Source organism: Pezoporus flaviventris, unplaced genomic scaffold (assembly GCF_033815535.1).
Source record: "Pezoporus flaviventris isolate CSIRO_AGI_PZ_B2104156 unplaced genomic scaffold, CSIRO_AGI_Pfla_v1 ptg000015l, whole genome shotgun sequence".
Classification (NCBI taxonomy): domain Eukaryota; kingdom Metazoa; phylum Chordata; class Aves; order Psittaciformes; family Psittacidae; genus Pezoporus; species Pezoporus flaviventris.
In genome coordinates this window covers 20,851,716-20,865,971 of record NW_026892563.1, presented here as the reverse complement: position 1 = coordinate 20,865,971, position 14,256 = coordinate 20,851,716, and the positions used below count along the sequence as shown (strand labels likewise).

Genomic DNA, 14,256 nt, shown 5'->3' with positions numbered 1-14,256 from the left:
AGACCTTGTGCCTACGGTTTTGGCTCTGCAGGTCCATTCATTTAGGGTTCATAGGATTTTTTTCTGCAGAAGCTTTCTGTATCTGATCAACTCAAAAAAACAAGTAGCTCCTTCTTGATGTGTCATTAACAATGTTAGAACTTCTCAACACTACAACATAGTTTTGCAGTTAATACTAAGAAATACTACTCAGCTGCCTCAGTCACCTGAAGATCACAGCTAACTGCACTTACAGTACAGTTAAATCATTCACGCTTCTGAAATCGAACTGCAACACTGCATTTATTAAGTTACAGCTGGTGCCATGTTCAGCAACTCCACTGATGTATGTTGCTGTTTGGCATGCAACCTGCAGAGATCACTTTGGAGTATCCTCAAAGGTGGGCTCTAGAGGAGGAAAGGGAGAGAGAAGTCATATTAGCCTCTTTTCAGTACAGCCTTGAATAGCACAAGTCATTTGTTATTTAAAGAAAGCTAAACATTAAGACGGCAAGCTAAAGCAAGCTCTTATACACTGCAGTCTTGTACACCACCACTTAATTTTTATCAGGGTATATTACTGGATGTGGGCAGCACTAAAGAATAAACTGCTGGCAACAGGTCTTTTCCATCTTAAAGGAGTTATGCATAAAGTTTAAGACAGACATGCACCTTACTAACATTTCTGCCTAAACAGCTTTAGCATCATCTGGGGAAGGGGAGAAGGCACAGAGAAAATGAAGTCATCAACCAGAACCTATTGCACTTGACACTAGTATTTCCAGTATCGCTCTGGTGTAAGAACAAGTAACCAAGCTGCTCTTTTTCCTTGATTAGTGTCTTACAGCTGATTAACAGAATGGAGCACACAATTCCAGTTCCACTCAGCAAAAGATACTCTCCACATACAAACACTGATGAAGGAGTTTTTGATGTGAAAGGTACAAACTCAGAAGGGTTAGGGCTTTTGACAGGTGGACTATTCTCCTTGCTACAAAGAGTCTGAGAGGTAAGGCTCATCTTAATCTTCACTAAGACAAAAAATTATGTTTCTACCCATTAGGCACTTAATTTTGAAAACTTGTTGGAATTCAGTTAAGCATAGGCAACAGTGGTAAAAGCACAATCTCCCCCCTCCTTTGTGCTGTTCCTACGGTCACAAAGATTTTGTTTACTTACAAAGAAATAATAATGTATTGTTTCAAATAGTACATAGAAATAAAGCTGAATATAAAGAAACTGCATCCCTAAAACTTAGGAAAATAAATGCCATAGATCCTGCTTTACAGATGCTCTGTTTTATTTGCACCAGTAACAATCTGACACTAAATCCTTTTTTAATCTAACTGAAATACCACAGAAACACAAAATGTTTTTAGATGTGCTCCTAGTCTGTATCAGTTTCCAGTTAGTCTGCCTATGGTAGCTTGACCTTGGCTAGCTGCAAGGTATATACCCATCCTTGTGCTCTCTTGCTCTTTCCCCTACCACGTTCTCCAGGAGGGTTACAAATAAAGGCACCTTAAATACTCTGTTGTCACAGAGGTGGCACTAGCATCACTGACTACCTCAGCTGCAAATTGCAGTGGGTCCATTTTGAAGCCAAATGAAACTGGCTATGTCTGATGTGTGGAGACACACCTCCTGACAGAGGTCACCCTTAGGCCCCCGCTACCAAAACCTTGCCACATAAACCAAATACACTGGCATATTCAGAACATTGTGGAATCCCACCTACTTACAGCTTACTAGAAAGACAGCTAAAGCCAGGTTTTGTGGGGTAAGCTCAAACCGTTTGTGAACAATGAAGACTCTGAGCTGTACCTACATAAGCAAGTAAAGGAAAAAGAACTACAGGAATGTAGTTGCCTTTATGTTCTGAGGCAGACAGAGTCTGTGCAGTTTCTCTATATTCTTGATAAACAATTGTCACAAGCATTCTTCTTGTCATAATCAATTGGGGTAATATGGAAACATGCTAAGACAAACTTACGGCAGTTAAGCAGAAACCATACCCAAATAACCGAAGAAAAAGGTTTAATGTAATTTAGTCACAGAGTAGTCATAAGTAGCAAAGTTAAGTTCTGGGTTCATTTTCTGAAATCACTGCCTTTATGGACGAGCTTACAAACTCTACAGATTGCACTTTGGATGACATGGAAAACTAGTTCAGAAATTAGTTTGATGACATCTTTGGAAGGATGAGAAGAAGAAACAAACAAACAAAAAGCCACACCAAAAAGCCCCAAAACAATAGGACATGGGATATTTCTACAGGGTCTTTGAAGGGTAATTTAAGATAGCTAGATCTAAGTTTTGTTAAGCATCAGGATAAGTAAGTCCACACCACTACCTCTAAGTACCACTCCACTCCACTACCTCTACTGGAAAAGACAAGTAATCAAAAAAAGGAGCCAGATGGAATCAGATGTGAAGTCTACAAAAGTAAGGAGATTGACCAAGGGCATCTTACATGAAACTTAACAGACCAAATAAAAACTAAATGGGAATTACTTAAGAAAACCAGTCAGTGAACATACCCTTACTTGCAATTAGAAATAACGTTAGATTGTTAACTCACCCTCAAATTTAAATTCTGGAAACTTGGTTAGATCTCCCCCACCATATGCCCGTTGAAGTCTAGCAAGCGATTCATTTATTTCCTTCTGAAATTCAGGGCCTGCATCAACAGGCCCTCCAGCTTGCCTACAAAAGAAACAAAAACCAAAAAACAAACCAACCATTGAAAGTTCTGATTAACACTTCAGTCCTGAAGTTTCATGTGGAAGCTCTACATTTTCATGGCCATTTATGAATTCAGAACCTTTCTGACAACAACTAAAGCAAGCCATTTAAAGTATTTCCAAAAGTCAAGATATGAGACACCTTTGGTCTTCCACATGAACAGGGTTCTTGGAGTAAAGTACAGGCTTTCTATTATCAGTGATGAAAATCCAAGTGACTGAGGTAGCCTTTTGAGACATAAAGCTACATGGAGTATCCAGGCTTTCAGAATTCTTAGTTTCAGTTGTTCCAGGTGGGTCTTCCTAATAAAATTGTGATCTGTACCTCTGCTATTTCTGAATTAGTGATCTTGGCTAGTAAAGCTTAACTGTTCTTGCAAAGAGAACGTGTTGAGTACTAAACAAGCGAAGACTCACGAGACAAGGCAGGACACCTTGCATTCATGTAGAATCAGGCAGGAATTTCTTCGGATACAAAGGTAAAACAATTAAAATAGTAACTTTAGATTACCAGTGCTCAGCTAAGCCATCACACTTGTGATTGGTAAAGCCACCAAAAATACACCTTCATAAGCAGGCTAGTTTGTAGGTGTGGAAACTAATAGACCTAAGAAACAATACACCTAAGAAATGGCTGCTTTCCTTCCCAAAAATATATCACACAGAATTCCCAGAATGAAGAAATGACTAATTTCTTTCCCAAAAATAAATTACATGGAATTGCTAGAGCTTTAATTTCCTATTAAGTAGTTCATTCAAGCATTACAAGAATCTAAGATTCCATTTGAATTAACTGCTTATTAACTTGAGCTGTTTAATGAATCAGCCTCACAGTTCCATTAATTCTCAATTGCTTTTGGAGACTATTTGCATTCCACTTCTGCAAACAGGACTGAAAAACAGCTGCTTTACCCCGACCAAAAAAAAAAAAAAAAAGGCAGGGTGGTGGTGTTATTTTTTTCCTATTTACAGAACACATATATGGGTAAAAATTAACATACTGGTACGTTCATGTAGCATGTACTGAATGCCCTAACTACCCAGGCAGACAGACATCAGGTTTACCTTTTTTTTTATCCCTAATGGGGTAAAGAATGGACATTGTCTGTTAGGTAAGCAAGAACAAGCCTTCTTATTTGTGACACTACCATCAAGTGTTTCAGGAAAGAACACCTTGAGCATTTACAGACTAACCCACAAACCTAGCACATTTCAGCATTTGTCAGAAACGCTATTCCCCCTTTTGCCATCAGCCTCAAAATAATTTCCTTTACTTACTTGCTCTTTGTGTTGTATTCTCTGATCTTGTCCAAGAAGAGCTTCTGAACTGGATCGAGCTCTTTTGCCTTATTAAAGACGACAGCAGAAAGCCCTATGTTTCTGCGCAAGTGAGTGGAGACAGCGGAGCGAAAAATGGATGAAAGTCGCAAAATCTGGTTCAAAATCATGATGACACCAGTATTTCAGCTAAAAACCAGAAACCCTGAACAGGGACACAGAATTAGCTCTTTCCACAATGTGCAAAAAAATCAACATATTTAGTTCAGAGATGAGCTTTAAACCATAACGAACACTTAAAGCAGGCAGCAATCTGGGAAGGAAACTCGAGCAGCCGCTGAACCCGCGGAGCACGATCACGATCGCTTTGCCCGCACCGAGACAAACACAGCATGTCAGTTTTTGCCTCACTTAAAGGAAAAGTAGTAACTTCAACCCAGCCCAACCCAGCCGCGGACGCGGCCCAACGGCTCCCCGCATGGGGATCTCTGAACCACCCGACCCGGGAATCGCCGTTACACCCAGGGCCCGAATGCCCGAAGCACAAGGCAACGGCGGCGGACGAAGAGCCACCCCCCAAGCACCCACCAGCTCCGCGGGGCGAAGGGTTCGGCGCTCGGCGGCACCACACCGACCCAGCTCGAGTCACCTTGGGACAGGAGCCGCCACAGCTACCACCGCCCCGCCTCTCCGCGCAATGCACACCGGGAAGCCGGCCCAGCCCGCCGCCACACCACCGACCCCAGCGCTCTTGCAGACGGGGTACCCGGACAGAAGGGGGCGGCGCGCACCCCACCGGACGGTCCCGCCCCGCGGCCAGTCGAGGTGCGGGGAGAGTGAGCACGGAAACCCCCCATTCGCACCGTTACCGTCGGAAGCCGGCGATGCGCTTCCGGGTGAGGAGAAGCGGTTCGGAGTAACAGCCACCAGCAGCCCCGCGCCCACACGCGGATTGGCGGCGCGAGGGGGCCGACGGGAGCTGTAGTTCCCTCTCCCGCGCGGGGGGTGGCGGTGTCGGCGCGCGCCCTCCCCGCCCGGGCCCGCGTTGGGCCGCGCTGCCCAATCCCGAGCGCGCGACGGCCTCCTCAGGGCGGCGGCGGCGGGACCCACGGGAGCTGCGAGAGCCGCGGCCGGCGGGAGCTGTGGTGCGGCCGCTCCGTTCGGCGACCGGACAGCGGCAGTGGGTGAGTGAGCTGCGGCGCGGCCTGGCGGCACGGCCCGTGTTTTGTTTCCGTTTCTCCCCGGCGCCGCGAGTCTCATTTCCGTTTCGGGTTCAAACAACGACGAGACGCTGCGAGAGGAGGGGGAGGGGGGAAGCGGGCGGGGGGGGTGGTGGGAGAACAGGGGTCTGCGGGGAGGAGCGGCCTTCCGCGGAGGCTGGAATGCAGTGGCATGGATGTGGCGCCGCCTGCTTCCCTCCAGCCCGCGAGAGGGCCGTGGTGGCGGCTCTGAGGTGCCCTGTCCCGAGGGGCCTCGGAGCCGCCGGTCGGGTCGCGCGAGAGGGAAATGGAGGCGACGGCGGCAGGGCTCGGAGAGGGACCCCTCCTCAGGGGTCGCGGCGGTGCCGGCCCGCGGGAGGAGGGTGCCACTCTCCCGCTCTGGTCCCAAGTCGGGCAGCCCGGGCCGAGGCCCGCGGGCCTCTCCGGGGCGTGAAACTTGCCTCTGTTTGTAAAACTTACTTTGGGTGAAAACCTAAAAGAGTGTTTGGCGGCTTGAATAATTCGTTTCCTGGTGTTCGGGCAGGTACGGGCTGCACAACCGCTTTTCCTAGATCGAGTTTATTTTTTAACTCCTGACGAGGGTGAGGAAGCAGAGCACTTAAAACTTGGTATGCCTCCACCCCGCTTAGTGAGCCACTGTCTGAAATCCAAATCAGCTGATAACTTGCAAAATCTGATCGATCTGTAAAAGATAGTTTGCTGCGTTACCTATTTCGTGTTGGTGTTACAGTTCTGTTAATAATAGGGATTGATAGTACCAAATCATCCGTGAACACCAGAGTTTCTCAGAGCCACAAATATCCCCAGTGATTTGGCTTCAGTGTAAGATGATAATGCAGGTGGGCTCCAGTAGTTATCCCCCACTTCACAGGTATTTGGTAGGATAGCAGACAGTAATTGTGCTAGCAGAGTTTGTGCCCTTGTTATCATGGGTGTGTTACTTGCTTAATTCCTTGTCTTCTAGGGAAAAGATAGCTTTTAACAGAACACTGGGACTTCTCCCCTGACTGCAAAAGCCAAACAGTAAAAGATGCTGGAGTAGCAGTGGGCTGTCATGCAGGGATTTAAAAAAAAAAAAAAAAAAGTTCTGTTGACAGGTGCCTTCTTTTATGTTAATGGAGGCCTGTGTCAGGCGTTATGGTCAGATACTGTCTTGGATAGCAGGTAAGTCTTGGGGCTTTTTAGGTTGAGGGAAAAATGGAGCCAAACAGAGATCAGTAGGCTGAACCTTCCACAAATCAAACACAGTTTTCTATGTTCCTCCAAACAAACGCTGCTGTATTTGGTATGGTATTGCTACCATATTGAGTTTCCTAGCAAGCTGAGCTGTTTCAATTTGCTTGTCTCTTAGTAGCCTTCAGGGAAGGCTTAGGAAGCTTAGTCCCATTTGAACCTATGTACTCTTCCAATCAGCAACAAATTTCTACAGACTTTGTGTGAAATGATTTATATCATTAGGAGTCTGTCTGTTCTAGCATGAGAAAGACTGAGTAATTTTCCCCATTAGGTTTCTCAGAACTATTAATGACTTTACATGTTTTCACAATGGTTAAGCTGAATCCCCTCATCATCTTCCTTTCTCACATCTGTGCTCAGTGGAACCATCTTTCTCCCTCTGTATACCTGCTGTCTGTGCCTGTGCTCAATTCTACCTCTGCATGGTAACCAGAGATGTAGTAGAGCCTGTGGGATGCAGCCACAAGCTGCCTTTGAAGAGTGAGTGAAGTTATTAGTCTAGCTGCCAATTTGAAGTCCAGTCCATAGGGACTTCATAATATCTTACCTGATTCAATACAGTTACTATGCTGTTATAATATTTACTCACTGTGCATTGTTTTGCATTTACCAATACTGAAAATTTTCTGCCAGAAATCATTCAAAGATTCAAAAAGATGAGACTTGCAGATGATCTTTCGGCAGGTCTGCACAGTTTTCTCAAATAACTTGTGAATACGTGAAGGAACAGAAATCCTAGCTTAAAACCTTTTGTGACCTCACTGGTAAACTCCATCACAAGAAAAATAATAACTCTTGTTGTTTTGGGGTTTTAAGTTGATTGCTAATACAGGAATGAATTATTTCCCTTTTCTATGATACCAGTTAGATTCTTTGGGAATTTTCATTGACTTTGCTCAAATCTTTTAACAGTCAACCAGATCACTTGTAGCCATGCAAGTGCCAGTTGTTTAATTAAGCTTGCCTGCATTCTTTAGAAGTGGTGTTTCATTCTTCCTCATTTATCATGAAGATGATTTAAGTGATCTGGGAATTGAACTCCCAGGGCCCTCTTCAGTGTACACCACCATGTCAGTTCAGTGGGCCCTACCCAGCAGCTAGGGGATTTTCAGAGTCAGATCTGTGAGCAGAACAAATTCGGGTTCTGCTTCTAGTGGTAAGTTATTAATGAAGTGCTGTTTACCTTCTGTCAAGCCGTGGTAGCTTCCTATAGCTTGATGTCACATGGCAGCACTTGATTTATTTGAAACTGATTTTACATAATGGTTTTTGAAGGAGATAATGAGTGGTTTGGATTTCTTTAAACCGTTTATGTATAACGTAGTTGGTCACTGTTCCTTTTGAGAAGTTTTCAGGTTCCCTTACTAACTTGTGTTTAATAAACTCTTTTATGAACAGCTGGGTTTGGCATAGAGTAGACCCTAGAAAGGAATGATTCCAGGATGGAAATCTTGCTAATCTTTTGTGGGTATTTAAATAGTAACATCTTTTGCTTTTTCTGCTATGATTTTTTTTTTTTTTTTTACTCTGTTCTCCTGCGTCCTACTCCTTTTCCTGTGAGTTGGTGGTGTTATTTATTTTGAACTTTTAATATAATTCGGATGAGTTCTTTATCATACATATTTCATGCTTATGATGTATGGGATGGTTAGTGAAACATAATAATATACAAACTATGTCTTTACAGACCAAATGTTTTAATTCTTTCTTTCCCCCTTATGTTCCAACCGACTCCAGTATTTTACAGGGCATGAAAATCTGCAGTGTCAATGAGAGCATTCTCATTGACACTGCATATTTATTTTTAGTGTTTAGTTTAAAAAATGTTTGATAGGACACAATTTATCATCTAGTTTTGTTGGTCTATGACTTACCAATCCTTTTCTGTTCACAGGTCTGTTCTTAAGATATTTTAGCCATGACTAAGAGAGAAGCAGAGGAGCTGATAGAAATAGAAATCGATGGAACTGAAAAACAAGAATGCACTGAAGAAAGGTAGGTATTGTGTTTGCTTTTGGGGGTCCTTAGGCTGCAATTGATTAAATTATTTGTTTTCTTTAATTGGCTTCAGATTTGTGGCTACACACACTAAATGTATTTACTGTGAGGTATTGTGTAATGCTTCAGAGATGGCCATGGTTATGAAATAAGTACAAGTGTTTTCTAGCTAGGCAAAAGAAGTAACTTTAAACTGTCAAAAGTGTCTGGCTCAGTATGATCTCTATAACCCTGCTGTTGATTGTTTCCACAGTTTTTCAACTTTCTTGCTGCATAGAGAGTTCTTAATTTTGCTTGTGCACACTTCAGTTATTCTGTTTCTTATCCAGTGGTGGTTTTCTTGAAGTGGAGCCGTAGCCACTATTTGCAACCAGTAGAGTGCTATCAGTGTTCTTCAATCTTAATTGCTTAAATCCCAAACTGTGTTGTTTATCTCTTGCTACATTCTTAGTCGTTCTCTTCCCCTGCTTTCATGTGTGTAGGAATATGTCTACATGTACATGCTGCATACCTTTCAGCTTCAGTGTGTCCTTGTAACTGAGGTGAACCTCTCAGTCCATTACTTTACTATTACACAGGGTCATTTGTGTTTTACAGAGCAGAAATTACATTCCGTATCTGACTATATTGTTGTTAGGGCCCTTGAAACAGTAGATTCTGAAGTCAGATATCCTTTGACTTAATTACCTCAGCCTTGTCCTTGGGTTTGTAATTTTTGGGGTTTTTTCTTCCTAACGCTCCCCTCATAATTTTTACAACTGTTTTTCAAAGCACAGAGAGGCAGTTAATGTGTTGGGTAGAAATAGCTGAGGCTGGCAGATCACCTGCTTCTTAAGAATCTGGTTTGGAGAACTGATTCAAAACGACATACTTCTTACTCTGAGCTCCATGTAAATTTTTAGTACTTATGAACTGACTATTTGTGTACACTTTCTGATTTCCTTCTGTGCAAATCTGGAAAGACCAGTAACATGTCTAAGGTTAAGACACGAGTCATATGACATCGATGTTACTGAATGCCTGTGCCAAAGCTGTCATTATTTTAAGGGCAGGACAACCATGGCACATGACTAATGTTTCATTCAAGACTCCATGTTGCTGGTGTTATTTGTGGTTGTCTCTTGTATGCATTAAGCTTAATCCTTGTGCTGACTGGTGAAAAGGCATAGACAGTTACTCTATATGAGGGCAGATGTTTTTTCTTCCTTTCCCCCCCTATCTTTTAAGTTTCTCTGTTTGTTTTTAACTTTAATAGCTTTTAAGTGTGGTATAGGCAAATCAAAATCAGTTTATGTGCAAGTTAATGTAGTGATTGTGACAATCTCTTGAAAATGGTGATCTGAAAATAATCTTGGTATTTAACCTAACTTTTTAATGGCAACAGTGTAAAAGGAAAGTTGCATGACTGTAAAATCAATGGGACCAAACTTAGTAATTCATGCTCTACTCAAGCTAAGAGTTTTTCTGCATGTATTAAGATTTCAGAGCCAGTATTACCTTTTGTGTAGTTCACATCTAACTTTTATAAAGCTTTCCTATACCACTGTATTAACATGTAAGTAATTATTTGTTATATTAATTTGGTATTTAAGCATCGTTGAGCAGACCTTTACCACAGCAGAATTTGTGAGTCAAGCAATTGACATCAATGAACCAATTGGAAATCTTAGGAAGTTGCTGGAACCCAGACTGCAGTGCTCCTTGGATACACATGAAATTTGCTTGCAAGATATCCAGGTAAACTGAAAGGCTATGAAAGACTTAACCTCTTAGTGGAGAAGCATTTTGCATACTTTGTCCCTTCCATTGTTCAAGGAATTCATGCTTTATTTGATATAATAATTACAATTAAGAGCTTATGTTAGTTTTGTTATCATCAGACCATTTAATATGTACATACTAATTCTGTGTGAATAAAATCAAAATACTTCTGGGGTTCCTGGCATGGGGGTAAGAAAGGAAAAAGTTGCCACCTTGCAGGTGAAAGAAGAACGAGGGCAACAACAGTACTGTCTTTTCTTGAGGTAGCTCACTGTCGTGGTTTAAGGCCAGCCGGTAACTCTGAACCATGCAGCTGCCCGCTCACTCCCCCACCTTTTTCCCTCCCCTCTGCTTCTGGAGGGATGGGGAGAAGAATCGAATGTAAATCGCATGGGTTGAGATAAGAGCAGTCCAGAAACTAAGGTATAACACAAACCGCTACTGCTACCACTAATAATAGTAATGATCGGGATAAAAAAAAGGGAGAGAATATGACATTAAAAGGGGAAAAGGAAAAGAAAACAATAAACACAAGTGATGCACAATACAGTTGCTCACCACCTGCTGACCGCTACCCAGACCAACCAGAGCAGAGATCTGGGCCTTCTGGGTAACTCCTCCCCCAGCCCATATAACTGGGCATGACTTGCTGAGGTATGAAATACCCCTTTGGCTAGTTTGGGTCAGGTGTCCTGTCTGCTTCCTCCCAGCTTCCCATGCACCTCCTCACTGGCAGAGCATGAGACTGAAAAGTCCTTGATCGGGGTAAACATTACTTAACAACAGCCAAAACCATCAGTGTGTTATCAACATTGTTCTCAAACTAAACTTGAAACCACTGCATTGCACCAGCTACTAAGAAGGAGAAAAATAACTATTACAACTGAATCCAGGGCACCCACGTAATTTGTTGCTGCCTGAACTTCTGCAAGTCTAATCTTGTTTTGAATCTGCATAAAGCAAGAAGGTTTTTATACTCTTCAGGTGCATAGATAGCAAAACATTACTCAGGAAATGCCTCCCTATGATTACAGGCATCACCACATGTTAGACAGTATAACTGTTTTGCATCATGTGTACCTGGATGTTCTGTTTGTCGCTATAATCAGACATCTGTGGCTTCTCCAGAAACAACAGGGAGAATACTGCTTTAAAGAGAAAAATATTTATGAAAGTGTTAAAAACTGACAGTGGGAATTGTGGATACTTTTCACAAAGTGAAGGTACTTCCAGGTATTGCATTGCCTTTTTTTAGGTTAAATGTCCCTGTGAAACTACTTAGAACAGAGTGGCGAGTTTCAAATTCCAATCAAATTCTTTGTCTACGTAGTGCTAAAAATATGTGCATGCTTCTTCAGAAAATTTGCTGCAGGCAATAGGTGTTTCTGAAGTTTAAAGAAGAGTAAGTTCCTTGTAACTGTGAGACTAATTCATATTTGTAATGTTTATTTTGCTTTTATCAAGCTGGACCCAGATCGAAGTCTTTTTGATCAAGGAGTAAAAACAGATGGAACAGTGCAACTCAGCGTGCAAGTAATATCTAGGCAAGGTAAGCTGTTATGTTTGTCTGTTGTACAGACAAATTAATATTGTAGGAATACTTGTGAGTAAACCGAATGCCCTACTATTCCTTGGTGTAAAACTGAAAATATCACTGAATGGTCACATAGCTTCTGAAAGTCTCTTCCATTGTGTGCTGTGGTTATAAGTAGTAGTAATTAAAATAAATGTCATAGACTGATGCTATTTGAAATGTTTTTTTATAGTGACATTATATCCATTTCTAAGTTAAAAAATCAAAAAACCCAACAGCCCCTGCCCCCAAACTCAAGCAAACCTGGGCCAGATAGTGACAGTTACAGTATGAGGCTTTTGTTAACAGTCAGTAGTTACTCATACCAGAATGAGTATCTAAGCAGGCAAAAGATTTTTTATTTCTAGGTAGGTGACAGCTTCATCTTTGTGAGGTGTGCTTGTGTGCTTTGTGAATGATTCAATTATGAGAGTATATTTAGTTAAGTCAAAATCTGTTTGCAAGGCTGGGATCTCTATTATCTGTTTTTTCTTCGGATGAGAAGTCAAGAGTAAAACATTGTGCCAACACTCATTGAAGACAACATTCATGTTGTGCTCTGGGAGGAGCTACAGATGTTTGTTGCCATATTGTCAAACAAACAGTGACAAGTTCCTACTGAAGTAGTTTGTATTTTAATTGCTGTTTTCAGTTAGGTCATCAAAGTAGATCAGCAAAATTTGGGGAGCACATTTTGTTTTCTTGTGGCTTCAGTGTAATTAGAAGGAAACCTTTCTGGTTTGTATTAACAGGATTAAGTAAAACTGATTTGTATTTAATGCTAAGTGTCAGGTGACTAGTGCTAGGTTGAATCTGCAGTTCCCCATGTGTAATGGGGATTGGACTAGCTTTCTGGTTTTAAATACAGAGTAGAAATACCCTTCAGGGAACTAGAATGTCTGTTCTTAATTCATGCCCAGTAACTTGTAGCATGCAGTGCTCAGCCTTCCAGTTTCAAAAGGATGCGGGTGATAAATATCTTAACTATTACCTTCCATTTCATTCCTGAGGTTTGGTTTGTTTTTCTTTCTTTTTGAATGTAAAACTGAGGTGCGTGACCATGTAGCACAGGAGTTGCTTTCATCCCCATCCCCTTAAAAGAAAGAAACACCCAAGTATTAAATACTTGCATATAACTTCAAGTTGATCTTCCGTATTGTTATTCAGGCCATGACACTTGACTCTTAAGCAACTTATAAAATTTTGATTAGCTACCTGTAAATTCAAAGGAATAAACACCAGCTGAAGTATAGTCCATTGTAGTTCTTTTATAGCATTTCATACAAAGATATCGTAAAACACAAAGAACTTTATAGTTTTCTTTTAACTTGCTGTTGAACACATTGCTGCTTGCAGAGTACTGAAAGAAGATACTAACTCCTTTGTGTAGATTACAGAGATAGCAGGGAAATATTGTAAAGGCAGAAAGAAATGCCTCTTGGCTGGGGGAAAGAAGTGGATGCTTGTTCTGGATTTTTTGGGGTTTGCTTTCCTACCCCCCCTCTTTGATTCAATATATTTCTTACAGGTCAAAAACTTGTTCTTTATGCCACATGCTGAACATTCTGTTCAAGATTTGTGAAATGGATCACCTAAACAGATCAGGAAGCTCTAGTACTGGGGGAGGGAAAAAGGACAATTTTCTGTTCTTTGTGTTATAAAGTGGCAGTTTTGTGTTGCATTTACTGAAGTATATACTGTATAGTAGAATATGTCATTCTAATTTAGGACACTTGCAGAAAATTGATGATGCTTTTGTGTCATGTTTCTTTCTGAGGTGTGCTAACACCTGTTAATCAGAAAGCTTTAAAACAACTTTTTAATTATATTTGCTTTGCTGTCTTTTAAGTTTTGTGTTTGTTCTTTCTGTACCTAGGGTTAGAGCCCAAATTAAACATCCTTGAAATTGTAAAGCCTGTGGAGACTGTAGAGGTAGTGATTGATCCAGATGCTCATCATGGAGAGGCTGAAGCTCACCTTGTTGAAGAAGCTCAAGTGATAACCTTGGATGGAACAAAACATATTACAACAATTTCAGACGAAACCTCTGAACAAGTGACACGATGGGCTGCAGCATTGGAAGGCTACCGCAAGGAGCAGGAGCGCCTTGGAATACCCTACGGTAATAATACATGACTGTGCATTTAAAAGGGGGCTGGGTTCTTTTGTTCATCTGGGGGATTGTTTGGGGGTTTGTTTTGGGGTGGGGTTTTTTGTTTGTTTGTTTTCATAAATGACTGATTTTGGCGATATAATTAAAATGCTCCAATACCTCAGAAGCTTCTTATGACATGGGTATGAATCAAATAACCTGCATAAGAAAGGACTAAAGAGAATCAATGCTTGTGATATTTCTGTTAAAATAGTGCTTTATGCTCTACAAGCTTCTTTTCATTGCAGTTTTTAGAAAGCAGTTTTCTTCTTCCTCCCCTCCTTAAAATTATATATGTTAGTGATAAAGCTTTTT

General features: G+C 41.6%; 2 protein-coding genes across 5 annotated transcripts in view; one reads left to right on the top strand and one right to left on the bottom strand.

Moving 5' to 3' along the window:
• Nucleotides 1-263: 263 nt before the first annotated feature.
• On the bottom strand, nucleotides 264-4,932 carry ATP5PF (ATP synthase peripheral stalk subunit F6). Of its 3 annotated transcripts, none has more exons than XM_061453760.1 (4): nucleotides 4,865-4,932; nucleotides 4,002-4,190; nucleotides 2,561-2,685; nucleotides 264-387 (listed from the first exon to the last, which is right to left on the bottom strand). In XM_061453760.1, the coding sequence occupies exons 2-4, from the start codon at nucleotides 4,169-4,171 to the stop codon at nucleotides 359-361; spliced, it is 324 nt and encodes a 107-aa protein (XP_061309744.1). In that variant the 5' UTR covers nucleotides 4,172-4,190; nucleotides 4,865-4,932; the 3' UTR covers nucleotides 264-358. The 3 variants fall into 3 exon arrangements, with proteins under 3 accessions (XP_061309744.1, XP_061309746.1, XP_061309745.1); XM_061453762.1 differs by having other exon boundaries at nucleotides 4,871-4,910; XM_061453761.1 differs by lacking the exon at nucleotides 4,865-4,932 and adding an exon at nucleotides 4,651-4,715.
• GABPA (GA binding protein transcription factor subunit alpha) overlaps nucleotides 4,794-14,256 on the top strand; it is a 27,708-nt gene continuing 18,245 nt past the window's right edge. Inside the window, exons 1-5 of one of the 2 annotated variants that reach the window (XM_061453755.1) lie at nucleotides 4,794-4,897; nucleotides 8,352-8,452; nucleotides 10,048-10,192; nucleotides 11,681-11,765; nucleotides 13,666-13,911. In XM_061453755.1, coding sequence (XP_061309739.1) covers nucleotides 8,376-8,452; nucleotides 10,048-10,192; nucleotides 11,681-11,765; nucleotides 13,666-13,911 — 553 coding nt within the window. In that variant the 5' untranslated portion in view covers nucleotides 4,794-4,897; nucleotides 8,352-8,375. The remainder of the gene's footprint in view (nucleotides 4,898-8,351; nucleotides 8,453-10,047; nucleotides 10,193-11,680; nucleotides 11,766-13,665; nucleotides 13,912-14,256) is intronic. The other variant, XM_061453756.1, reaches the window with a different exon arrangement.